The 26,106-nt window shown below is 37.6% G+C and overlaps 1 protein-coding gene across 23 annotated transcripts in view; it reads right to left on the minus strand.

Annotated features, from left to right (window-relative positions):
• Positions 1-1,369: 1,369 nt before the first annotated feature.
• Positions 1,370-26,106, minus strand: part of SORBS2 (sorbin and SH3 domain containing 2) — a 224,742-nt gene continuing 200,005 nt past the window's right edge. For 11 of the 23 annotated variants that reach the window (XM_049796585.1, XM_049796593.1, XM_049796603.1 and 8 more), the window contains 8 exons: positions 25,320-25,411; positions 22,660-22,706; positions 21,242-21,356; positions 21,017-21,145; positions 19,095-19,298; positions 7,318-7,367; positions 4,161-4,267; positions 1,370-3,375 (listed from right to left, as the gene is read on the minus strand). In XM_049796585.1, coding sequence (XP_049652542.1) covers positions 3,314-3,375; positions 4,161-4,267; positions 7,318-7,367; positions 19,095-19,298; positions 21,017-21,145; positions 21,242-21,356; positions 22,660-22,706; positions 25,320-25,411 — 806 coding nt within the window. In that variant the 3' untranslated portion in view covers positions 1,370-3,313. Of the gene's footprint in view, positions 3,376-4,160; positions 4,268-7,317; positions 7,368-19,094; positions 19,299-20,202; positions 20,502-21,016; positions 21,146-21,241; positions 21,357-22,659; positions 22,707-25,319; positions 25,412-26,106 lie in introns of those variants that run through there. The other 12 variants (XM_049796670.1, XM_049796705.1, XM_049796693.1 and 9 more) reach the window with 2 other exon arrangements.

A 26,106-nucleotide genomic window follows, 5' to 3' on the forward strand; every position in this document is an offset into this window, starting at 1 on the left:
AAGGATTTTTTTTCTTAATACCTAATCTAAGTCTACCCACTTTCAGTTTAAAACTGTTACAGCTTGTCCCATCGCTACATGCCCTTGTAAAAAGTCCCTCCCTAGCTTTCCTGTAGTCCCCCTTTAGGCACTGGAAGGCTGCTATAAGGTCTCCCTGGAACCTTCTCTTCTCCAGGCTGAACAACCCCAACTCTCTCAGCCTGTCTTCACAGGAGAGAGAGATGCTCCAGCCCTCTGATCATCTTTGTGGCCCTCCTCTGGACTTGCTCCAACAGGTCCATGCCCTCCTTACGTTGGGGGCCCTAGAGCTGAACACAGTACTCCAGGTGGGGTCTCACGACAGCAGAGTAGAGGGGCACAATCACCTCCCTCAGCCTGCTGGCCATGGTTCTTTTGATGCAGCCCAGAATGCGACTGGCTTTCTGGGCTACAAGCACACATTGTGGCTCATGTTCAGTTTTTCATCCACTAATACCCCCAAGTCCTTCTCCTCAGAGCTGCTCTCAATCCACTCATCACCCAGCCTGTATTTGTGCTTGGGATTGCCCTGACCCATGTGTGGGACCTTGCACTTGGCCTTGTTGAACTTCTTCAGCAGGTTGGCACAGGCCCACCTCTCAAGCCTGGCAAGGTCCCTCTGGATGGCGTCCCTTCCCTCCAGGGTGTCAACTGCACCACACAGCTTGATGGTGTCAGCAAGCTTGCTGAGGGTGCACTCCACCACCCTGTCCACGTCACTGACAGACAGCGCCGGTCCCAGTACTGATCCCTGAGGTACACCACTTGTCACTGGTCTCCACTTGGACGTTGAGCCATTGACTGCAACCCTCTTTGAGTGGGACCATCCACCTAATTCCTTATCCACAGAGTGGTCCATCTGTCAGATCCATGTCTCTCCAATTTAGAGACAAGGAAGTCCACTAGAGCTAGGAATAACCTATTTTCCTTAAATCTTGCTTCTATGGTCTCACTTTACAGAGGAGTTCTTGTTTTGCTTTTGTTGAAGGATTAGGGTGTGGGAACTTTTGCCAGGTATAAAGTGTTTACCATTGAGTGTTTTACCTTTGTGCTGCTGGAGTGAAGGGTGGCTCTGGTAACAGAAAAATTATCTCGGATTAGCACAGTCAATGCAAGAAGTCCATAGTATTGCTCTTGCAGTCAAGTGTTTTAGGGATGACACTGAAGTGGAACAACTGATTGCTGTGCGGGCAATGCTAGTTGCCCATCTATATAACCAGTGCATGCTTGGTGGTAGAAAAAAAAATCTCTGTACAAGGCAAAACTATTTGCATAAAAGCTTGAAGAGTTAAGTGTTTGCAACACTTAAGTAATTTTGAGAAATAATGGGGGAAACAGTTGTGTACTCCAAGCAAAATTTATTAGAAGTCTATTCAAGAAAAAAAACCACAGAGACCTTTTGCTTGTAGGAATTCAAAGTCAGTTACCTGAAAGCCAGGTATGAAAAACCTGTATTTTTCTAAAATCAGATACAGAGTAGAAACAGTACTTTTTAAATATCACAGGCAACAGATATTTAAGTCTTCAATCATAAATGGCATCAAAGATAGGTATTAATCTCACAGCAAAGCTGCATGCAGATCTAGTTTAAAATTGAAAGCCTTTGAATATAAAGCTTTTGCCATGAAATCAGCAATAATAAAGGTATGCTGCACAAAGATGTTTCTTTACCTTTGTCTTAATGACATTTCTCAGTAATAAAGACATATGTACATTTAGATTTGGCTGGTAAACCATATTTTAATTAATAAAATTTTGCATAAAATGCTATCTTACAGAATTGCACTATCCAGATGTGCTTATGGTAAATAGAGCAAGAAAAGAAAAATGCAGTGAAGTGTTCTGTATGTGAAGAGGGCAAAGATCAAATAAGGAACTTAAATTTTTTAAAATCAACAACCAAATGGCTCTGTACAAAAAAGCAAACGTATGTACAAAATGCTACAGAGACTACATACATTTTGATAATTTCAATCCTTTACCCATGAGAAATGCAGTAGAAGCTTTTGCCATCTATAAGGTGCTGAAGAAACCAAATCTGAATTTTTATTCTTATAAAGCCATAGTCATTATCATCCTGTGCCTTAGTTTCATTTGCTATTTATGCTTACCTTTGCTTATGGAAAATGTATGTTTTCAAATACTTGTTTCATTCAGGAAAAAAAGGAAAACCCACCTCTAAAATGTATCAGTTTTAATACTTGTGACTTTTCTTTTCTGTACTAAATTCCTAAAAAGAATGTGTAACTCAGGTTTTGTTAACGTGTATATATATATATAGTGAAGTAAATCAGTACATGATACTTTTTGTGAATATTTTTCAGGTGGCTATGTTAGGAAAAAAAACCCCAAACCCAAACCAACAACCCTTTGCACTAACACTGTTTACTTCCTGCTTCTTAAGATTCCTGATACGTAAAAACACTAACCTCTCAAATTTCATGTTGCTTACTATTACAACATTTTGATTACAATCATTTAATGTCAGACATCAGTAGCAGGTTATTATTGTCTATGCTTATATCATTGTCTGTCTCTTCATTAAATCCTCTTTCCTGAGGTTTTATGCTTCATGCATTTCTTGCCTTTTAACAGAAAACACTACAGCTTTATTAGGGAAAAAAGAAAAAAAGGTTTAGCCAATACCATTGCACTCGTTCAGAACACTTGCAGTTCTTCCATTTTTCACTACGCTTGCTGGAGATTTTACAATCACTGTGCATATGTTACAACATACAAGTGCAGGCAAAAAAATTATATTATAATTTGTCATACATTGTAAACCAGTACAATAGGCAAACCTGTGATACGGCAAAGTGAAAGCAACAAATGCTGCCAAGCTAATAAGAATGTGGAAACTCAAAAAATTTTTTAAAATATAGTAAACAGCAACTTCCCTCTGTATTACACGCATGCTGAAAAAATCCCATCAGACTTCATGATAGTACCATAAATGTCCAAACCAAGAACAGTTTCCCACCCTCCCATTGCAATTCATCTGTGTACCTGTCATCAGGCTTCTCCTATGGTGTTTCAAATGAAAAGACATTAAAGCAGGGAGTATTTAAATGTTGAAATGATTCCTCTTGTTTCAGAAAAGCTTAGTTATTCACACCGTGGTCGTTGCTGTAATACTGCTGGAACGGTTTGGCGGGTGGGATGGGATGAGGATGAACTAGATGGCCTCTAATCTGAGACTGCAAGCAAGAAAACAGAAGGCCAGCGTAGCATGTTTTCTAGCAGCTTTATGCAGATGTGTTGCAGAGATGCAGCATAAATAAGTAGAAAAAAAAATTCACAGCCTCTTGACATAGTTTCCAGGGAAAGTACCAAAGAATTTGGTTCTTCTCGAGGTTCCTGAAATTAGAAGCAATAGATGAAAGATGGGAATAACAACAGGAAATCGCTATGTAAGCATGGCCTTTAAATTTTTATGTTTAATATTGCACAAACAGAAATATCTACAGTTCTTTATAATATAACTTCAAGAAGTTATTTTGAATTTCATTTGTGAGTTTTAACCAATTATAACTGCAGGAAGGAAAAAGCAAATAAAGATGCATATTTGATTAAATTGTTAGGCCTGATTAAAAGCTGTGCTAAAGTTTTGACTTGGTACGTAGAAATCATTTAATTTCAACAACATCAAGTCTATTTAAATAATTTGAATTTTTGAAATGCTGGGGACTAGTTAGGTGATTAAGTTAGCCACTGTGTGCGTGAGGGTTTATGGAATGATTAAGCCTAGTTACGGAATCTCTGTTTGTTCAGCAATACTTGGTTCTCACAAGTAGTCAATTTTGTAGATGTATTCATGCGATTAAGTTTTACATTACCTGGTCTTTATGAAGAGAGCCTTAATATATTGTCCATTTTGTGTCACATGAGAATGACGACAGTGCTGTACAACAAACTGGAGGCACATGTCAATTTGTGTCCATCAATTCCAAAAGACAAAAGTGTAAAATTGCCCACTAATTTAGGTGGATTTTGGTTGGGATTTCTCCTGATAAAGCCAGGTTCAGGTTTATTACACTGAATACCAAAAATTACTTTGTTTAAAAGGCACCAAGCAAAGAAGGCAGCAAAGGTCAGGGGAAAAAGAAAAACTAAAATGAAAAAGCAACCAAATTAAAACATACCCACAAACCATCCATCATCACATTTTTCCATCACATCAATGACATCTCCCTCTTTGAGCTCCAATTCATCTTCGTTCCTAGGAGTATAGTTATATAGAGCCTGAAACCTTAAATAGGACAAATGATGCATTTTAAAAAGAAGTAAGAGTTCTTTGCACCTTTGCTGAAGTAAAGGAGCTGGTTTAAACATTAACTAGTAAGTAACACTTCTTGCAAATATAGGGGAAAAGGGTTTATTTTGCCTGGTGGACTTCAGGGCTAGGTACTTACTGTAGTAAATAAACAAAACTGTATCAGAAAGGTAACTCATCAGACACTAAAGGCTGTGGGGACTCAAGGCAAGCCTGATGGCTCCTCAACCGGTTGCTTTGAACACAGAATTCTAGTATTTTTGTTTTAGCATTATTTTATAGTTGAGTCACCAAAACGGAGGCCTTCTAGAGGGGAGTCTGCAGATGCGCTAGCCCCTTAACCTGCTGCGATCAGTACCTAAAACTGGCTCTGCCTTTAAGCTCCGGAAAGCTGAACCTAGTGTTCGCATTCTCTGCCCCAGCAGAGCAAAGCGCCGCACAGCATTAGCGAGGTGCCAGGCGTCCTTCGGCAGTCGGGGCGCCCAGGGCTCTCCTGGCTCACGCGTGCTGCCGCTGGGACGGGGGGACCTCCCTGGGCGCCGCAGTAACAACTGCTGAGGACGGGCTTGGCACTATAGGAGCTCTGCATGTCAAAGAGGTGCCTTCCTCTGTGGGGAAGGTAGCAAGCAATTGCTCTTTGGAAGCATACAGCTGTAAACCCTTCCCTGGTTAAAACTGATTATATATATATATATATATATATAAATATCTCTGAGAGTGAGGGAGAGGCTTGAATCGAATCAGGGGACATAAGGATGGAAACTCAAAACAGTATTCAGACACCGGCTTGTACCTCCACCCTGGCCAGGGGCTGCAGATTGAAGGATGTAAGGTGGATAAATGGAAAGAGGTATGAGATTACCAAATCTACTATCTTTCATTCCTTGTCAGCTTTTAACTGAGTTTCTTGGAATTGAAAGAATGGCAATAAACTCTTAATAGGGGTAACTGAAGGTGCTTGGGCTGACAGCCCATGGGAAGATTGCTGCAAAAGCCTGTGAGTTCTGCAGAATCAGAATCTGCCTTTTTTTCTAACCATCTGTGCCCCAGCTATGACCAACCACATGTAAGATGCAGGGTACAACTGCAGAAATGGTACAAAGGAAATAGTTTTAATTTTAAAATATTGAAACAAAACATAATCATGTCCTTTTTTCCCTCTTAACAGCAGTTCACTGACTTTAAAACCTTAATGCCATTACACTTCCTCCAATAAAAACAAAGTAACTCCCCCTTTGGTGTGTTGGTACTGAATATTTCCATTAGCTCTGTATCATTCAGGCAAAGTTTCCAGGGCTTAAATGGGATGTTTATTTCAGTAAAAAATCCTGCTTCTTAAAGTACCCTTTGAAAATCCTTCATACAGACTGGTGCTAGGGTTACTGTAATGATGGTCACCTTGAATAAGCTACACTTATTTTTCACATTGCTGGTTTGGAGAACTAAAAAAAAAAAAAGGACACTGTTCCACAAAAAAAAAAAAAAAAAAAAAAAGATTTTAACTTAATTTCTCGTGATTGGCAGTTATCTCCACAAATCTGAAGTCTAATTTTATATTTTAATCACATTAACAAAATGGAACGGGACTGGTTATTTAAGCAATTACCTCTCATAATTTGTGTAGCAGGAGAAAGAACAAACTGTGCAAAAAATTAAATGGTAATACCATTTTCTGTCATGCTTATTATTATTCCAGGAAAACAGAGCTAGGATGATATTCCAAAATTGATTAAATGCAGCTTCCAAAGCTACAGGAGTTGCAGATATAATGTGTCATGAATAGGATTCAAGCCAATTACTCAAATACAGTAACAAGAACTTCCCAATTAGCACACTTCGTACTTTAGAAATCTAACATTACTCATTTCTAGAGAGTCCATTTTAATAACTTTTGTAGTATTTTCACTCTTTCTTTGCTAATCTAAGAATTTCTTAAATATGAAAACTCCACTACCATTTATTACTCTAACAGAATACATATTCAAGACAAAGAATGGTTGGTTGGCAATTTAAGTAGATTTCTGTTTTTAATTTTAGGAATAAGTAAATTTAGTCATGAACTATTTAAACTATATTGAACAACAGTAATTCAATGATTATTGCTTATAAAACAGTTGGGTGCTTCAGTATGCTCAACAAAACCAACAGGAGCTTGTGGTTTTAGTGAGATTGAAACCCAAATGTCCAATTTTCATTATGTATTTATTATCTGTGGTATAGTTATTTGGTAACTTTTTGCCTCTCTCTCCTCTCTTGCCATTTCTTCAAGTGACTAACAGGTAAACTTTTAAATATTTTTAGATGCAAAGCCTTAGTTATGTTTAGGAGAATTCATCTGTTAGGGCATACTCCACTGATGCTAGAGGAAGAATGGCTACTGGTTTCAATGATCACTGAAGCAGGACCTGAGTGCAAGACTTGGGGGGGATCAAAACAATCTTACAAACTTGCACAAATAGTTTTATGTGTCTTATCCCAAGTGCTTACATTGTTTGTAAAAATAAGACTTGAGATCTAGGTTCTCCAGCTTTCAGAAAGGCTTTCTTTTATCTAATTTTTAAATAGCACGTGTAAATTACATGAAAAAAGTGTGAGCCTGTGTTCCTATAATCATTATCAAGTTGGTTTTTTTCTCTCTATTCACATCCAGAACTGTTTCTGAATAATTTGTGTCAAGTCAGTAAAGCAGATGAGTTGAATTAATGTTAAATCATTAACTGGCATTCTGCTGAGATGTAAAAATGGAGAGAATAAAAAAAGTCAAACTTTATTTTTACAAAATTATTATCCCCTTTAAGTAAAAATGATGGAGAACTAAGTTGGCATGTCTGTCTGAATCTGATGTAAATTAAACAAGGCTTTGCCCTCTGGGATTGTCTTGGATATCTTCCTACATCATGTGTTTATCTGTAAATTTCTGAAGTCTCTTTATAATTGTACTTGGCAGGTTAACAAATTATTTGATGATGTGCTGGCTATTGCTTAAATGTTAGGTTTTTGGTTTAGTAGACAAGAAGTATACTTACGGTTCCCCCCCACTGTGTATGTTTTCATGAGCAAGCACAGGGCGCTGTGGCTGAAATGAAATGATTTGAAATGTAATAAAGATTTATAGTCGAAGGTCCAAATAGCTGGATAGGGGCATGATACATAGTTGCTTGAGAGTTCATATTCTACCTTGGGTAAAACAACACTCCCTCCTGCCCCCCCTCCAACTCACAATAAATTCTTAAGAGACATGGCAAGCAACAGAATCTTGGCAAGTTTAAAGATCTGATTTTTGGAGGACATAGGAAAAACTAAACCAAAACTGTGAACTTTATCAACAGTCCATTCTATTTATAGTATAGTAGAAAGTTGGAATAGAACCCTTCTGCCTCTTCACTGTGAAAGAGAAATAGCATTAGAAAACTCAGATGCAACTGATGAACATTATGCATTCCTTGGGTGAGGTATATTTTTTAGATAAGCAGAAATAAAATCTCCTATACTTAATGGCAGAATTTAGAATATTCATAGACAAACAACATACCAATTTACATTACACACACACAGAGTACTAACTTGGCAGGCGTAACATGCTATGCTTTAATTAATTCTGTTTCATCTCACGGGGGAGCACAAAGCCATGCAGGCTGTTGGGAGGTAAGGAGCAGAAAGAATTTTTGAAAGAAAGCATGTAATTATGTGAAAATAACAATTAACACTTTTACTTCAGAGGAAAAAGTAGTTTGTATTTCCAGTGCAAAGCTTTATGAAAGCAACTACTCTCCTTCTTAATGGAACATTACCCACCACTAATAATCCAATAAATCTGGACGCAATGGAAGTGAAAAATATTAACCACCTACAGAAACTATATCTTTATTAGAAAGACATTGACTTAAACCAATTAGAATCTGGCTGGGACCAGAAACAGTGCAGGAGCAGCTGCTCAGGAGAGCTCTTGATGTGAGCAGTGATCATGTTCTCTGTTGACTGAGGATGCCCTACGGTCATGCTGTAGAGACTGACAGTCTGATACAAGTCTGGAAACCGTATCTGTTTTGGAGTGTAGATATCAAACGCAGCTCATAGCACTTCCTTTCATGAATTGAGTAAACTGCAACCTGATCTTGAAGCCATGGGATTTGTCTTATTGCTCCATGGTTCTCTTTTTTTCTCAGGTTTGACTATTTCAGTTCATATTGCTTCAGTTTACTGTTGAAGATGATGTGGTCTTCCATGGGAGAAGGCTGTGGTAAATAACCTACAGCCTGATGATATCAATTGAATGAAAAATGCACTGTGTTCCCTCCCCCTTCCTCCTAACATCTCCAGATGAAATTGAAGTAGTTAGATTTCTTTTTATCATGTTTATATGTGTACATGTAGAAAATATTGTGAACATTCTCCACTTCATTTTTACAGTCTGTCGAGTATAATTTTAAAAAGGTGACTAAAGATGCAGGCAGGTAGATTACAGGAATTCTATTAGTATTAATGACAGCTAGGTGGGAAAGAGGTTTTCAAAGTAAAAAAAATTCCTTTTATACTCTTTGACTTTCTTCTCTCCCTCATTTAACTCTCCTCTGCCAGTGTACAAGAAAGATGGATAATTTTTACTGAAGAATCCAATAGTAAAGACTGCAAATCAGACATTTCAGTTCTCAGTAAACCCCCTTCAACAGTTGGCTTGTCAAGTAAGAAGAGAATATTCCACTGGGCAGATTGCTTGGTATTTGGATTGGAATCTGACCTTACTCTCTGCTAATCTTTCATCAGGTCCGTAACTGAGCTGAATGCCAAAGATAGTCAGAGATGCAAGAGAACTCAACCAAGGTTAAGGATTTTTCTTGCAAATTATAAAAGTCAGTGTCCTAAACAATACTACAAATGATTTAATGCTTTGAACATATACCAAGCCAGGAAGAAATTAGATAGGTCAGTATTATCTTTTTTTTCTGCATATGCTTCAATGCTTTAAAATGTTTTATTGCTAGTTAACTACTGTAGAAACAGACGATAGAAAATCAAGGTGAGTGAAGATTTTCAACTCCATGTTATTGCTACAGAGAAAACTTTGACAGAATTAGAATCTGGGAAAACCAGGTGAAGTAATCTGTGGGACCTCGGAGCTTGTTCTCTATGCAAATGCATTTGTCAATAGTACCGCAGCTGACATCAAGAAGCTTTCTCCCTGTTTTCTTTCCCTAAGCTCTCATTCCCATACACAGTGGCATTGGCTAGAATGGGGACTGTTGCAAGGTCTGGCTAATTGTGCTCAAGAGAGATCATGAAATGCATCACCCTATTGATAGGTCGCTCTTGGTGCTTGGGATTTCTAGTTTCCAGCTATGGCTCAGTTCACTACACTATCGTGTTTGCTGGGAAAAAATGTAGGGCCTAATCCCCCAAACATTAAAAAGTGTGGAGTCAAGTCAATGGTCCCAGTTGTACACCTGATTTTCATGCATGATAGATATGCGCTTGCATATAATAGTTCTGTATAGTCCTCAACATGCAAATTAGGTGTACAATGTGCTCTTGTAGTTTTGGAATTAAATACACAAGTGCACTAAACACTGACCAATACAGTCCTCTCGATATATTGATTACATGCCATTCATTTGGGGAAACATGCAAAATTAAAATAAGGCTTAATCCCCTTTTTTATGGATCTTATTCCCAGCTGGATGTTCTTTGGGATGGTGTTGATCCGCTACTACAAGAATCCTGGCCTTCCTATGATTGATTTGTCTCTCTTCAGTAATGAAGAAAACACTGTCCCCTCATACTTGGTAGCAAACAGAGGCCTGGCAAGACTTTGAAAAGTTACACAAACCTGCATATCTTAAATAAAAATTCAAATTTTAAAAAGGGAACCACCAGGAAAGACAATAAACTAAAATCAGCAGCAACAGCATGGAAAACAGTTCATCCTGTTATCAATTTTAAGAGCCAAATGTTAAGAAACCAATGCAAAGAATAATTTAGTCCTAAACTGAAAGTAAAACATGACCCATAAATTCTCATTCTCATACAGTTTAGGTTGGGTTTTTTTCATAATTTAGATCACCTTTTTGAGTGAAACATGTGTCAACTCCACACAATCTGACTTTCTTGCTAGGTAAAATTGTTACAGTTATGTTACTGTTATACTACAGATATGAAGGGAAAGGCTAAAGAGTATGACAGTCTGGAATAACAGTACTTGGATAAAGAGGGACAGTGCTGAGTGAACATAATATAGCAGCAACAAAACATTTTGAAAAGAAGGGCATGGCTTCAAAAACAAGAATTCAGCCTGTATACATGCAGTGAAGGATAAATTCTTGACTCTTAGAAGCTGTGATTTTAATAAACTAGAAATGCTTTGAAACAGAGGAGTAATTTAGGAAAAAACAGGCTAAATATGAAGAACTTTGATCTCTCAAATCTTGTAGCACTGGAAATACTGTGCAGTACTGCAGAGATACAATACACTAATGGATTTATGAAAAAAGTTTTGGCACACACAGACCTGTTGGCTTTACTCAGACATAGCACAGAAGCACAACAGGAAGAAAACACGGCATACTGATAGTATTGAGACACTTGGGCAAAAGCAAAATACTGAAAGACTAGACATGGAACTCCTTTTCTATGGAAATGCTGTTATTGCACACTGGGCATCCAATACCATACCCTGTGTGAATAGCTGTGACCTCTGACAGGTGAGCTGCAGGATCTCTTAGTCATCACTGGGCTACGAGGAGGTTTACCCATAACAAATATCTCTCTCTTTAAATTAGCCTAGAAGAACCACAAAAACTGAGTCAAGTAAGAGTTTAAGTGTGAAGCATCATGGGATTTTTCTTGCTTCATTCATACATGCAAACTGGACATGCTTTTCTTGATAATGAAAACCAATTGTGTTACAGGTGCAAATAATGGTACTATTAGTCTATGGTATTTTCATTGTTGCTACTATATCTTTTTTCCAAGGGTTTGCTGCTCTGGCACATGCCTTTACACATTACAGTTAAAAGATTAATCACATACAGTTGGAGTAAGAAAAGTTATTGCAATTGTACCCACTGAAGTAGTTCAGTTAATAATATAAAAAAGCTCAACAGCACAGAACAGAAAAACTATTTTCGAGATGCCAATGACAAATGTTGTAATTCCTTGCTGTTAAACAGAACATAGACCTTAAATTTGCATTTAGAAAGCAAGTAAATACTTGATGGAAAGTACTTCAAGGAAAAATCCTTGTTTTGTTAATATAACTATAAATCAGCTAAATAACTTTCAGAATTTGGCTCCTAAGGGTGCATGCGCAGCAAATGTGAATTCTCAGGGGCAGGGGTGAGTTGGGAAGAATGTGAGAGGAGTGGAGTGCTGACACTGGAAACCTTTTCTTTGTTATTTTTGACTGTTTGCCAGTAGAATGTGACAAGACGGAAAAGCCCCCTCTTAGGAGCTAAGAGGGTGAAAAATAAAAAAAAAAAAAAAAAAAAAAAGATATCAAGGGAGGCCAAGGAGGCAGGAAAACATCAGCATTTCTCCTTGGGAAGTGTCTTCAGAGTTCTTCCTTTGGAGGACACATCCCTCCCATCAACATGGAACAAAGTGACACTTCCCACCCATAGCTCCTTGTATTCTACTGCCCAAAGCCCTGGTCATGCTTTAGATTTGAGCTACATTCCAAATATATATATACACATATGCATATATATGTGTGTATTTTTATATCAACAAAAATTACCAAAGTATCAGTATACAGTTTCAAGAACTCTCTGAAGAACTTCCCTTCACTTGTGATACTTGAGTCCTGGAAATGTCTCATGTTCTTTCTGCTGTTGCAGTTGAGAGCAGGCTTTAATCACGGACAACATGCACAAAGAGAAGAGGATAGGAACTGTCCTTCCTTCTCAAGTCCAGCCTGTAGACTAAGGAGCAAGAAACGATGACAGCCAAAACCTGGCTACACTTATTTTAATCCAACTCTCTATCCTGGCAATGCAGTCAGTGTTGACTGCTGAAAATGGTTTGCTTACACTTGGGAGGAAATAAATCTTTATCTCATTTTGGAAATATTGTACAAAAAAATCTGTCGTTGGTAGGACTGTATCTAATAATTTCAACAATTTTCAAATAGATAAGTCCGTACTGATTAAGTTTACAAAGGAATCTGTTCCCTAGACTTAAAAAATAATCCAGGTTTGAAAACAATAATTAAGAGCCAGAACTCTGTAACAACCCCTGCCCCAGACCTCTAGTTCTTCTCAGTACTCAGGCTCTTGTGTCTGCAAAATGGAGTCATCTCCTTGGTTACTTAGAGTCTTCCTTCCTGCCATGCCCAGTGAAGAGCAGTACACTGTCTAGGAGGTTCCCAGGAGCAGATCTTTTAACTCTCAAAACAGGTATTCCTTCTCTCTCTCTCTCTTTTTTCCCCAGCTGGGATTAACATGCCTTGCTCAAACAAGGGTACGTAGTATCAGGGTCACCTAAAAAGAATTTCAGTGTAGGTGAGGAATTTTCTGAATTTTGTTGGTTAGGCTAAGCAAAAAGTGCCTATCAAAAGCACTGCACAGCTGATAAATTATTCAAAGTTGCAGAAATGAATGCATACTGTGTTTTAACCCTTCTTGAGGTGAAACATACCTAAGTCCATGACAGATTCATGCCCTGGAAAGAATCCTTATGGCTCTCCCCTACTTCAGAAAGAAACCAGCAGATCTGGTGGAACTTAAGACTTAAGTCCATTACGTCTGGGTTTTCCATGAACATACATTGTAAGATGTGGTAAAGTTTTTTTAAAAAAAAGGGTGGGTTTTTTTGCCATAAATGTAATGATCACTTCTTCTAGGATAGTTTCTCAAACTTCTTACATGACTTTTTCTCCTTTTCATGAGCAAATGGACATTCTGGAAGTCAGCACTGGGAATTGACTTTGTCTGTCTAGAGCAACTTTCCAGATTTTTCTGCCACAGAGCTGCAATGCTGACACAAAGTGTAGTCCTGAAGAGGGAATAATCTTTGTCCAGTCCTTGACTAACAGAATTGGATTTAGAACATGACCCTCTGCAGTGGTGCTTTACTGTGAAATTTACGACTGTTCTCCCAGGCTTTGGATTGAAATTGAAAACACTTTTAAACTTAGTTTCTGCGTACTTGAATATGATTCTGTTTCTTTCAATTAATGAAGAGTTGCTGATGTCCTGGTGTGGACTTGAAACTGAGTTGAAGGCTTTCTGCTTTCCTGCCTGCTATCTCCTTCAGCTATTTCATTGTATCATAATGGTTATAGCTTTACTTTGCGTTTCATTTGAAGAAGGCCTATCTTAATACTATGTTATTTAATATTAGTAAAGGAAACGATACACCGGAAAAGATCAAACTCAGTGTTAGCCTTGCAGCAATTTAGTATACATGAAGATTTGCAACAATCCATACTCAAGATGTGCAGTTACCTTTAACTTTGGTGAGTCTTTCTCCTGCTGATGTAAGGGTTTAGAAAGGAGAGGGGGTGAGAGGGAAGCAGTAGACGGGGATGTTGTAGGAACAGAGGGAGAAGTTGGTGCCTTGGCAGAGTGAAATGGAAGATTAGAAGAAAGGTGGAAAGGAGGATCGGAGTCTCCTGATGTTCCCACAGAAAGTAGAGCTGGCTTAAATGTTTAAGAAAAACAAGAATTGTACTATAAAACCAGCTGTGAAGGACATAAAATACTCAATAAGGAGTCATGTAACTAACCTGAACAGTCAGAAATGTGATGCTAATTTTATTATTAGTCAGTCTACTTTTCTGGATGAACATTCTTCCCTCAGAAATCAAAACAAGTTGCCATTTGTGGCCATGGACTTCATCTCTATTCTTACGGTTTTCTCCTGTGTTTTTCAGGTCAAGTAACGGTAGAGGCAGCCTGCAAAATCTTGCTAATTAACTAGCTTTACATTTGGCCTAAAACATATTGTCCTAAGCATCTGATTTACACGTTTGCACGTGCCAGACAAAGCAACTGCCTGAAGAGTCTGTTTAAATAAGTGCTGGACAGAAAAAGTCTGTTCTAAAACTTTGCCTAGAAACCACACAAACTGTGTAGCAATAGCCTGCTGTTTAATGGCTAGCACACATTTGGGATAGTTCAGTGTTGTACTGTCCCAAAGAGGAACTGGGGAGGGCTTTAGGGGAAGCATTTGTTTAACTGCCAAACATAATCTGATCTGTTATTATTAGTCGTGTTCTCATAACTACTATAAATATATCAGCTGGTGAAGTGACACATGTGAAGTACAAACCGCTGAGTCTCTGCAGGAAGCATGTCCCTCCCTCTGAAGGCTGTTCATAGCATTTGCTTGCTGGGGCCTCTGGCTCAAAAGGGGTGGCATGTAATGGGCCAGTGAGGAAAATGGTTCACTGGCTTTTCACATCAGAAGCTCGATGGCAGCTAGCAAGGACAGAAGGGAAAGGACCAGCAGAATTGATACGCTGTAGAACTTACAATGGTGTATATGCCTGCTTCTGAGAAGGGACTATCCCCTAACACTGGCAATTTTTATCGAATACAATAGTATCAAACTGTGCCTGTGCGCAATACAAACCTAAATACAAGAAAAGGCAGAGAGTAGTTATATGGAGTAAGCTATCTGAACACAGAAGCCAGGTTTTTCCAAAATTGAAATACCTTATCAATATTCGGTGAAGTGTATCCTTCATAACATACCATGGAGTCTCCTCCACTTGCTACTGGGAATTCTAAATTGTCTTGTCCCAGATCCTCCTCTATATAGAGTCTTGTCAGTTCTTCTGTTGTGTCTTGTGCTCCTCTGTAGAAATCTGGTTCTTGAGGCTTTGACTGATCCCCTGTATTAACTGACAGATCTGCAGTACAGATTTCCTCTTCATTTTCAGCAGTTGCAGCTAGCACTGTGGAGACGGAACCACCTTCATGTGGCGAAGGGATGTTACAGATAGCGCCAACATGTTCACCTTCTCTTGTAGTATCTGACAAGTCTCCAGGTACTTCGATAACTGAAGAGTCAAGTATACCTCTCAAGTCTTTATCTTTTCCTGGTTTGGTATGGCTGCTGGTATGCTTGCATGCTATGTCATGAGATGAGCTGGCTGAAGATGAGACAGAGGTAGACAGAAGAAAGGACAGAGGAAGAGCTGTAGGAGAGCTGAGAGAGACCTCTGTATTTGGAATAAAGTGATCATCCTTAACCTGGAGAATGCTGTTACCTGGGGAGATTGCTACAGACTGGGGTATTGTTAATGCCAAAGAATTGAGTTCTTCCAAGTCACAAAGAAAACTGTCTGGAAATGGTGGACGAGGTAAGATGCACACGCTTGAAGGTGAGAAACCAACGGTCCTTGAAAACCAGTCACTAGTGGCAGCCTGGAGAATCTTTTGATCAGTGTGTGACCAAGAGGAGGAAAGGTGTCTGGAAAGTGGGGACAGTGCTTGGGGAGGCAACTTCAAAAATAAGAAAAATATGGGAATTTAAATAAATAAATAAGCACGACAGAGAACCAGGGTATGAGTAGACTGGAAAGAAAAATGTCTATGCCATCATCTGGATTATAGGGTATCATTTCAGTGAGCACGGGTGTCTGAAATCATTACTACATGAATCAGAACAGCAGCAAAGACATTTGAAAAATGAAACTGTATCAGGTTCTGGCTTGTGGCTTAAATGTCAAACATTAAGACAGATCTGAATCATTACATTCATGAAGGCAACTTGCATTTGACCTGCTAAAGTTATGTTACTTATGGTGCTCTGTTATTGAGCCTGTCACAGGTTATTAAATCATACAATTAATATTAATGTAATTTTCCCCAAACCATTACTGATACTTTGAGAATAGCATTTTCAGAAGCACAGTTCAGGTGTCATTAAGTATTTCTTTTAAACTATAACAACTAGAGGTGATTTCTAATTATCCGGATGTTAATACTTCTACTTTTTCTTAGTACTTCTGAGTAAATGTTTAAGAAACATCTTTAATACATTGCATACTTTTATTAAGGCATGAGCAGCTACAGAATGCATTTTTTTTTTTTTCAAAAGTAACCCTATTAGTTCAAAATGACATCAACATTTGTGAAAGGTACATTCAATTCTAATTGAATGTAGGCAGTCAACAATGCTTTTAAAATAGTGACAGCACAGTACACAGCAGTATATTTTGAGTACCGTTACATAATATTGATTGAAGTATCCTTCTGGTAAAAGAAACGTCCTTTTGTAAGAATGAGAGACTGGTGAGTCATACGTACACAGCATCAGTAGATATCCATTGCTTCAATAAATACTGAAAATGCATTTTTGTTACTATTAATCCTCAAAATTAAAATTGAGTGAAAAATATTTTGATCTCATTGTTAGAATTATCCAGAATAATTAGATGTACATCTCTCTTAGTAATCTGGACTACTTTAGACTTTAAGTATTACTCTAGAATAGGAAAATAATTTCAAAAGACTAAATTAATGTCGCAGAATAGGAAGGTTATTTTACTTACCTTCTGCTTGAGTTTTCTTGAAGCAAGTAGCTTTATTTTATAGCTAGGAAAACCGTTGTTACAGAGTCTTCTGTACCAAAGTAAACAGTATAGACTGACACAATGCAGTCTGCTAAAACATAGCTAGGCTGTTACAAGCAATACTTAATCTCTTTCCCTCAATTTTCCTCTTGAAAAAGGGCCTCTAACCTGTGGTTTTAAGGTCAATAATACTGCTGAGGAGACATTGCCATTTTTAGTTTCCTGTGACTACAGGCTGCACTAGAGCTAAAGATATAGATAGTCTAGGCCCAATTAAGGAGAGCAAAGCTTGGTCCTGACTTGTGCTACTTATTTTCATTGCCATTAGGCCAGGGAAGTTTAGTGCAATTGCTCTAGCACCAGGGAGTGATACGTGCTAAAAAACTCCAAAAGAATAGGAAAAGTGATATCAGTAATTGTGGTAAACTCCAGAACACCTTCAGGACTGCTAAAGTCCTTCTAGTTAGTCAGGAACAAGATGTCTTCTTACATGGTATTGACATTTCTGAATATAGCTGAATTCAGAAACAAGATGTCTGCTTAGGAGTGTCAGTAGAAGCTTTTTTATTAATTTTTTTTTTGACTTACGCTAGAACCAGATGATTGCAAAAGTTTCCTATGTTACAAAAAAGGCTTCTTCCACTTTCCTCCCCTAGAGAACTAATTTACTAATAACTAACCTAATAATAGTGGCAGGACAGTTCTGTAATCTGAATGCAAATGCTCTGAAGCATCACTTATGCTCTACGAAGGTTATAGGGGTTGCACAAACACCAGCTTTAGCTGCAGGAAGCAAGCCTGCTCCATAGAAAATGGGGAAAGAGGCATCTCCAAATAGAGAGAGACAGCTCCGTAATATGGAGCACCTAAGCTGCCTCATACGTTTGACTTGCCTTCAGGAACCTCTAGGTTCCTGTAATAATAAGGGGCCGTAGCTTATCAATACCTCAGTCTGCAGCTACAGAATTTGATGCTACTTCAGTTCAACAGTTTTGTCGGAATGGAAGAGAGAGAAGCTAGTTTTCTGTTGTGACATGTTCTGGAAAACCAGACAAGACCTGTTCTAGCAGCTGTCCAAAACCAGTTAGTATTGTTTAGTCATAAGCAGTATTTTCAGAGGCCACTGTTGTCTATAAATGACATCTTTTGGTAGCTGTCCCCAAAGCTGCAAATAAATGTGGAACTTATCTCAAAGTTGAAGCACGTAAATGAGCACCAGTATGCAAGTATATGAAAGTAGAAAAGGGGACAAAACCAAGTGAAACAAATAGAGATTAATAGCAGGATAAGAAGTTTATAATTGCACACAAAACCCACCGCCCATGCTGAAGAGATAAATAAGAAAGGTAAAGAGGAAGATTTAGAAAAGTTTCCATCTTGAGTGTTCAAAATCATCAATAATATGTTAATGCTAATCACAGTTTGTATGCAGAAACTTTCTTAGTTTCTATCACTGCCAAAAAGATTATGTTCTCCGCACAGGTGACTGTGAAATCTCACAAGTGAATGATAAATTGGAATACAGTAATCTTTTTGCAACATCCTGTAGTATGATTTGTGGTGGTTATATAGCCTAGGAAGGAAAAGAATTCAGAACCTACAATGGACATTTGGTGTGAAAAATTACAACTATAAAGGTCTGAATCGAAGTTCATTGACAATGTGATGACATTTGCCTCACTACTAAACGAAACAAAACTGTCACTGTTGTACCACTCTGAAGAACCTTGGTTGTACCAACAAGCCTCCTTCTAGAGTGTGAATGGCAAAAGGAGGAAGGTTATAGTACAGAAGCATTAGTTGCTCTCCTTTACTTTGAAAGGCACAGAACTGGTCTCCGCAAGCTGTGTCCCCACACAAACTGCCCTCTCTTGCCCTCTGTATGCTTATGGGACTGCAGGACAACTGTGTTATGGGAATGTCTCACATTGCACTGTGAAAAGTCTGCTAGACATATCCTTAATGCTTAAAATGCTCAAATTCTGTCTAAGATTCCCAAATAAATTTTGTTCTGTCAGTTTGATTCTTCTGCCCAAATTTTGCCTGGCCCTACTCTCAATAATGTAATAGCTAATGAAGAAAAGAGCAAAAGTCCTCGCAGAATGTAAAACACACACTCAGCTATTAAAATATTTTAAAAACAAGTTAGTAATGCAATTCTACCTACGCAGGAAAGAAAATGTAGTGTACTTAATGCATAAATAATGTATTATCTTATGTTATCAAAAAAAATCTGAGGTCCTTCTAAGGCTACTCTAGGGGTGATAGCAAAGAAAAAAAAATCCTTACCTTTGTTGAACTTAAATGGTGTATTCTGTCACTAGAATAGCTTTGGGGTATTGGAGGATCAGGGTAGTCATCAACACTTTTTGATGCATTCTTTTTGATGACTTCTACATAGGAAACAGGGAAGATGCCTTGTCTGTTGGTTCCTGGTATTTTACCTTCATACCAGTTTTGATCAACTCGCTTAAGAAGAATTACTCTGTCTCCCTGAAATGCATTATGAAAATGAGTTGTCAGCAGATACGTTATAAGTTAATTTTTTGAATAGTAGATATTATTTTAACACACAGTATTATTTTCCCTGCAGTGCTGTTTCCCATCAGTCTTGAGAGTTGTCTCCATTTTCACATTTCTCCTCCCATTTATTGGACTGCAAATGCTATTCTTTTATCAGAGGGGAATCTCATGTAGTCTCCTACTCTTGGTTGGGGCATTAACATTAAACTTTTCTTTGGAACATAACCTGTTCTAATTATTGGCCAAACTACTAGCTAACACCCTAACTGGAATATGCAATAGTGACTGCTATGCCCATTTTTCCTTAAAAGTGATAAAAGTTAAACAACAAAATCCATGCAAGTGCTTTGTTATCAGTAAAACTGGAATAAGTGGAGGTAGAAAGTTAAAAGATGAGTTCATGGGAAAGATGAGAGAAGGAAGTGCTTCTCCTGCGTAAAAAAGATGGGCAGTGGCTCACTTACTGTTTTTAGAGAGCTTAACATCTGAAATGGAAAATAGCAACTTTCTACTCAACCTTTTCTCCGTAGTGAAACTTCATGAGCTACCCACTTTTTGTTTTACATGATGTGCTTTTTACCATGTGTCTTTATGTAACAAATCCTTCCCTATTAGTTTTGCATTCTCTCGGGTTTCTGTAATTTTGTTTCTGTAGTTGATTTGTGGAGTACCCAAAAATGATCTTTAGTGGGATGGAACAAAAGAAAATCAGTGCAAGGTAACTTTTGAAAACAAACCCAAACTGGGCTGCCAAGGTTATGACCACCACAATAAGCACAAAAGATAATTTTAAGAGGAAATAAATCATCAAACTATCCCCAAACCCCTAGTTCTCTAAGTTCCCATTCCTGATTTTTTTTGTAGACCTCTTTGATCTTTACCCATCTCAGATGAGTGGAAAACCACCCATTATCTTCAGTGATGGTTGATTAGGCTCTATGTCAGCATCAAAAAACTGTATCCTTACTCTTATTTCAGAAGAAAAACAAACCACTGGATAACTTCTATGAACTCTTAATTCCTAAAAAAAAGGTAAGAGGCAGAACTTCCCCATGGATAAAAAGTATATACTACTTACAACTAAGTATATAATACCTGCAATAATAAAGTTCCTCTACAGTGGTAATATTCCAGTGTCTCACAAACCTCAGAAATTAAACATTTATTTTGCTCCTGTGCAATAAAGTATATCCACCAGGATGTGCATAGAAAAGATAAGAGAATGTTATAAAAAGCGGACTGTTATTAAATGAAATATTTGCAAGAACTGGTACATTCACAAAAATATCTGAGCCTTTTTTCTGTATCTTCTATTTTCTGTATTTTTCTATTTCTTCTATATTAAAACCCTTACCATGATAATTGTGACAGCAAGAAATAATTATTTTAAAAGGAGTGGATAATTGAAGTGAAAACTAGAAATTTAGGTGGGCAGTTAGCAGATGTTTGCATATGCCAATCTACCACAATCCAGTTTACATGCACAACATATTTAAACTATTTGCAGGTAGCTGTGAAAGACCAAGCCAATAAGCTGCTATGTTTGTACCTTCCTACTATTACATTGCTTCGCGCATAGCAAATATTGAATGCAGAGTGCACCGAAGCACAGTATTTACCTATATACTAATTCTGTGTAACAGTAGACACTATAGCAATATTTTGATAAAGATAGTTCTAAACTCTACCTTTCTAAGCGATAACTCCACATTTGTGTCTGCACTGAAATTATATTTGGCAATGGCTTCTCCAATCTCTCCAATCTGTGCAGGGGGAGGTGGCCTGGCAGGCTGTGCTTTTTCTGGGGGAGAAAGTTTCTAAGGAAAAAGAAAAACCACAGATTTTCATCATTCTCATGCAGTTTGTGGACCTATTACCCAAACTAATTCAAGGAATTAAAAGAGAGAACAAACCTCGACATAAGAAATTGGGAATATTCCAACTCTTCCATGGTGCTCACCCTCATACCAGTTTTGATCAATTTTCCTGAGGATATAGACAGTATCTCCTTTCTTAAAGGACAGCTCTCTGTAACAAATTTATTTAGATCAGATGTTTACAGCTTTACATTTAACTCTTCTACCTCCATAGTTTCTGAGACCTTTACAGTTCAGAACTGATGTAGCAACTAAACATCTGAAGAAAAAGTGTCACAGCTGTGGTACATTTACCAGTTGATTATACCATATAAAATGAAATGATTCACATATATGAAACCCAGGTACTATCTGTAAGTTAGAGAGGCCTGTTTTACACTGATTCCAAGGAAGTATTGCTAGATATTAACAGAACACTTAGTATAGGGTCTGCATGCAAGTATCATGTCTTTTGGATGGCCTGTTTAGATGCTGTTTTTATGACAGGCATCTGAGGGGTATTTGGTGTTCCTTATGGCATTAGTAGGGAAAACTACAGAATATATCCCATGTCTCTGTGACCTATTACTACCTTTTTGCAGCAGCACAGCTTGGTGTGCTCCTGCTCTACACGTTTTTCTTTCAAGACAGCTGTTCAGAAGCATGAAGAACAGGATTATGTTCTCACCATTTCTGATACTCAGGGCCTGTGATATGTTTAATGTTGGATACCAGAAAAGGGAATTACCCAAATCATTAACAGTATTTTCAGATCCTGGCCTGTGAGTTCATTGCCGTATCATCCATTTGGGTTTTCAAGAGCTCATCTGCTGTTCTGATAATTCAAGTTGTGAGTTTTCCACCAGAAGCAGCTAATGTAATTCTAGTGTCGATGTTTGGCCATATGCTAAAAACTGTTTAAATGCCCCAGATCATCAGAACAACAGCAGGAATGAAATACAGGAACTCTACTTGGACTCCCTCATATCCTAAAACAGTGTTTCCTGATTTTGTTTTTCTTAAACCACAGGACCACTGTGGTTTGTGTTGGTATTGGATATGTCACATCCTGCAGAAAGTCTGTGTGTGTTAAGACAGACAGGAAGATGCTGAAGCATTATACATAATTTTTATAAGCACACTATCTATGACGGTATTTTAAGCAATGTACCTTAAATACAATTCACAAAAAGTGAAGAGCATTCAGTAGGTGACCCTCAGGACCCATGCTCTAGAAGGCTGAAGATGCACAGCCATTCATGTATTTAAATAAATACAACACAGACTATAATAATTTAAGACATTTTTATTACAAAATAACTTCTCACGCAGTTTGCTAATGCGGAGACTACTGTGAGAGTTGAGCAGGGTCCTCTGCTGTTGAAATTGCCTAGAACAGCAGTTAGCTGCCAGAAGTGCTAGAAAAAGTTTTGTTGAATTAAGAATTCTTAAATGAACAAAAGTCTAGTACTTACTTAGAAGTCTGAGCTTTAAAGTCATATACAGCTCTAGCTGGCAGTTTCTGAAAAGTAGGCAAAGTGATTAATACATTCAGGTAGTATTACTATATGGTAAACATGTTTCAGCTTTTAAAAGGTGACCAAGATCCAAAAAGAAAAGGACATGTGCCTTACAGTGGTTCTTGCAGTAATAGGCAATTAAATACAGAGCTTCCTTTTTCAAGGCAGTTAGGTGTTTCGGACTTGGTATTTTAAAAATATTCTATTTTAAAAATAGAAACAGCAGCTAAATTTTAATACAGACTGCTTTGCAATTTTATGTTTAAGAGAACTACAAAAGTAAAAAAAAAAGATACCTAAATGCCAGTGTGACTTGCAGGCAACTAGATCTCTAGGTACAATTGAAATTCACATGCTTAATATTCTCTAATACTTTAGATGCCTCTTCTGTTAAACTTGTTATCTTCAGGCTAATTTCAGCTGCAAATACTACATCACATTTTATATATATGTATAAAGGAAAAATTACTCTGACAGCTGGAAAATGTTGGGAATATTTTAAATTTGTGAGTCATCTGTGCAGCTCTCTTGCTATCACAGGGAATCACATAATGTCATTCCTTTCATTTATTTATAAAGTTCTATCACCAAGTATCTGTAAACTCAATGCTGTTTCAAAAATAAAACTGTAAAACAACCCTACCTCTCCTCACCTGTGTGGTTGACGCTTAACTTTCACTGCTTTCAAAGCTGTGTTGAAAACACGAACTGTGATCTGACCCAAGAGCCTCACTCATCTAGTGTTTACCTCTGACAGACAACCAGCACTACATACTTCAGAGGAAGGTGCAAGAAGTGATTAGCAGTATTATGTGAGGATATTTGGTGAAGTGATCTAGTCTTTCTCTGCAACTACTTGCACATATGAGATTGCTACATTTAAAAAAAATCTCTCTAGGATATACTAGTGACTAGAACAAGCTGATTACACTATTTCTGAGAAATACTATTTGTAATGATGTAAGGGTGCATATCTTTCTGTAAGAGGAATAAAAAGGAACACTTGTAAGTTTTGCATTTTACCTTTCTTCGAGGCCAGATGTTCTCAACTGGGTTCCCTCCCTTCTGGTCAACTAAAGGCTATCAAATTTAGCATACCTAGAGCATTGTCTTCGCTATAATAAAAAAGTCCCCAGAGTTATTACAGGGATACTGTTAACTTGCATTTTGTAATACAATACAATTTTCCATTACAGGTCTCCTTCAAATAAGGTAGCCTAAATTTAAAAGCATTTTTCTGTTCCTTGCTGCTGTTAAAAATAGTCTTTTAGATGGGAGGGGATATTCATACCATCAACTGTAGCTAAGCCCTTTTCACTCTTTCCTGATTTTGGTACAGCTGGTACTGTAACTACTAAAGCAAATAATGGAAGAAGGGGGATAATGTTACAAGAACAGTGGAGCTGATGAGCTGATTAAGTACAAAATTCTTTGAAATGTACAAAATATACTGGAAATAGAAAAGCCTTTCTTCTTTCTTTTTAAATTACAGTGATGCTAAGAGTGGCTTGTTGTGTAAGTATTTTACGTATTTTCAAATTGAAAGATGACTTTCAATGTCACAAAATTCTTTAAAAAGAACACACAATACGGCTCCTGGAACTTTTTTAACCTTTACTTCGTAATAAGCAGTCTTTTCTTGAAATCAGACTCTTAATCGAATTGCAGCAATATAACCATGTCAGTGGGGTGTAAGTGGATCTGAATGCAGATCCTGTAACCAGTTCTAACCTGTACCACCATTTAACAAGGTAGATGGCCCAGAGCAAAAACTTAAATATTAGCAATTAAAATACAGTACTCTCTTATGCTGCCATTGTTTTGTGCAATATTTAATAAAAATCAATGGAAAATGTTAACAATCTATGGTCTGTAGATGTTGGTTAATATAAATGTACTTCCTTTATGATTGAATAAAATCCCTGAAGCCTGGTTGGAGAGCATTTATAGTTCTAGATCTAGAAATATTCTTAAGATACTGATTGATATACTCCATTTTTCTGTGTATACTTTTCAGTGATACTTTGTGTTACTTTAAAGGTTGTATGCCTGCTTCCATTTCTTCTTCCAAAGCATTAATAAAGCAATCTGTATATAACTACAATCACCAACTGTTACAGAAAATAGAGACTGCCCTTAGGATAAGTGGTTTTGTCTAACATACTAATAGCAGTGTTTTTGCTTTTTCTGAACAAAAATAATGGTGAAATACAGATGTTCTTTGTTTTGGTTTTGAAACGACTGAGGCATTTTCTGTGCAATGCTCTGTTTCTCAAGAAAAGCCTTTCCCCAGTCACATCTGCTATTCTTCTTTGTCCTAATCACCCACTCCGGTCAACTTTGACAGAGCCTGTCACTGACTAGTAAACTTATGTCCATTATCTATTTAAACATAAATAGAAGATACAGCTTATCTTAACACAGCTTGATATTCTTTCAACTTCTTGAAGTACCAATCTCCTTAATGAAAAAGAAGGATGCTGCCTCATCTGATGATAAGTAACTGTTCCTTTGGTCTGTATCATTACAGTGTTTTAAAACCAACACAAATCTTGCCTCAGATATGTTACCAATTTTCCATATGGATATTCCTGCATTATTTATTGTTTCACTACCTCTTTGTCTGTAGTTCCTCTTCTCTCCCTTGGAGTACATCGTCCCACATCAGTGAAAGCAGAAGAATAGCTTCCAGGAGACTCCTGGTCTACTGAAAACAGAAACTATGTGAAACTACAATAAATTAAACAAAACCATTCAAATCTGTGATGCTGCTTGGTTTCATTTAGGAGAGAGAAGAGATATTGAAATCTACTATTTTACCTTTAATAGAAAGAAAAGCATGTGATATGATGAATAAAGTGCACCTTTACAGAAAAAAAGAGATACTAACTCTCAAGCAAAGGCAAAGGCTGACCTCTGATCCACAGCAGAAGAATACGTGAGAGAGGATCAAGAGAGCAAAATTATGCCTCACTGTACAAAGGGATGCCACCCTACTGGACCAAGGGGAAGACATGACAGCAGTACTGGGACTTCATAAGGTTGCATGAAACTGTTTTGGAATGCCAACAATATGAACACATAATTACATGCACAAAACATGATGAAAGCATGCTTCAATGAGAAAACAGTGAAGAAAAATTGTTTCCTCCTAAGTGATCTAAGATGCATTTCTACTTTACCAGGGGCACGTGTTAGGCAGCACAAGGGAATTTAAAAGGATGTTGCCTCATAAAAACAACTCTGTTTTAAGAAATGGAGTGTAAATCATTAGTCACCAATCTATGTGGCAGATTTTCTCTAAAGCACAGTTTACCGATGGTGTATTATAGTATGATGAATAAAATCGAAATCTTAGACTCTTTATAGCTCTGCAAGTTGCCAATGTGAAATGAAAATGGA

The sequence above is a fragment of the Accipiter gentilis genome, chromosome 3 (assembly GCF_929443795.1).
Source record: "Accipiter gentilis chromosome 3, bAccGen1.1, whole genome shotgun sequence".
Classification (NCBI taxonomy): Eukaryota; Metazoa; Chordata; class Aves; order Accipitriformes; family Accipitridae; genus Astur; species Astur gentilis.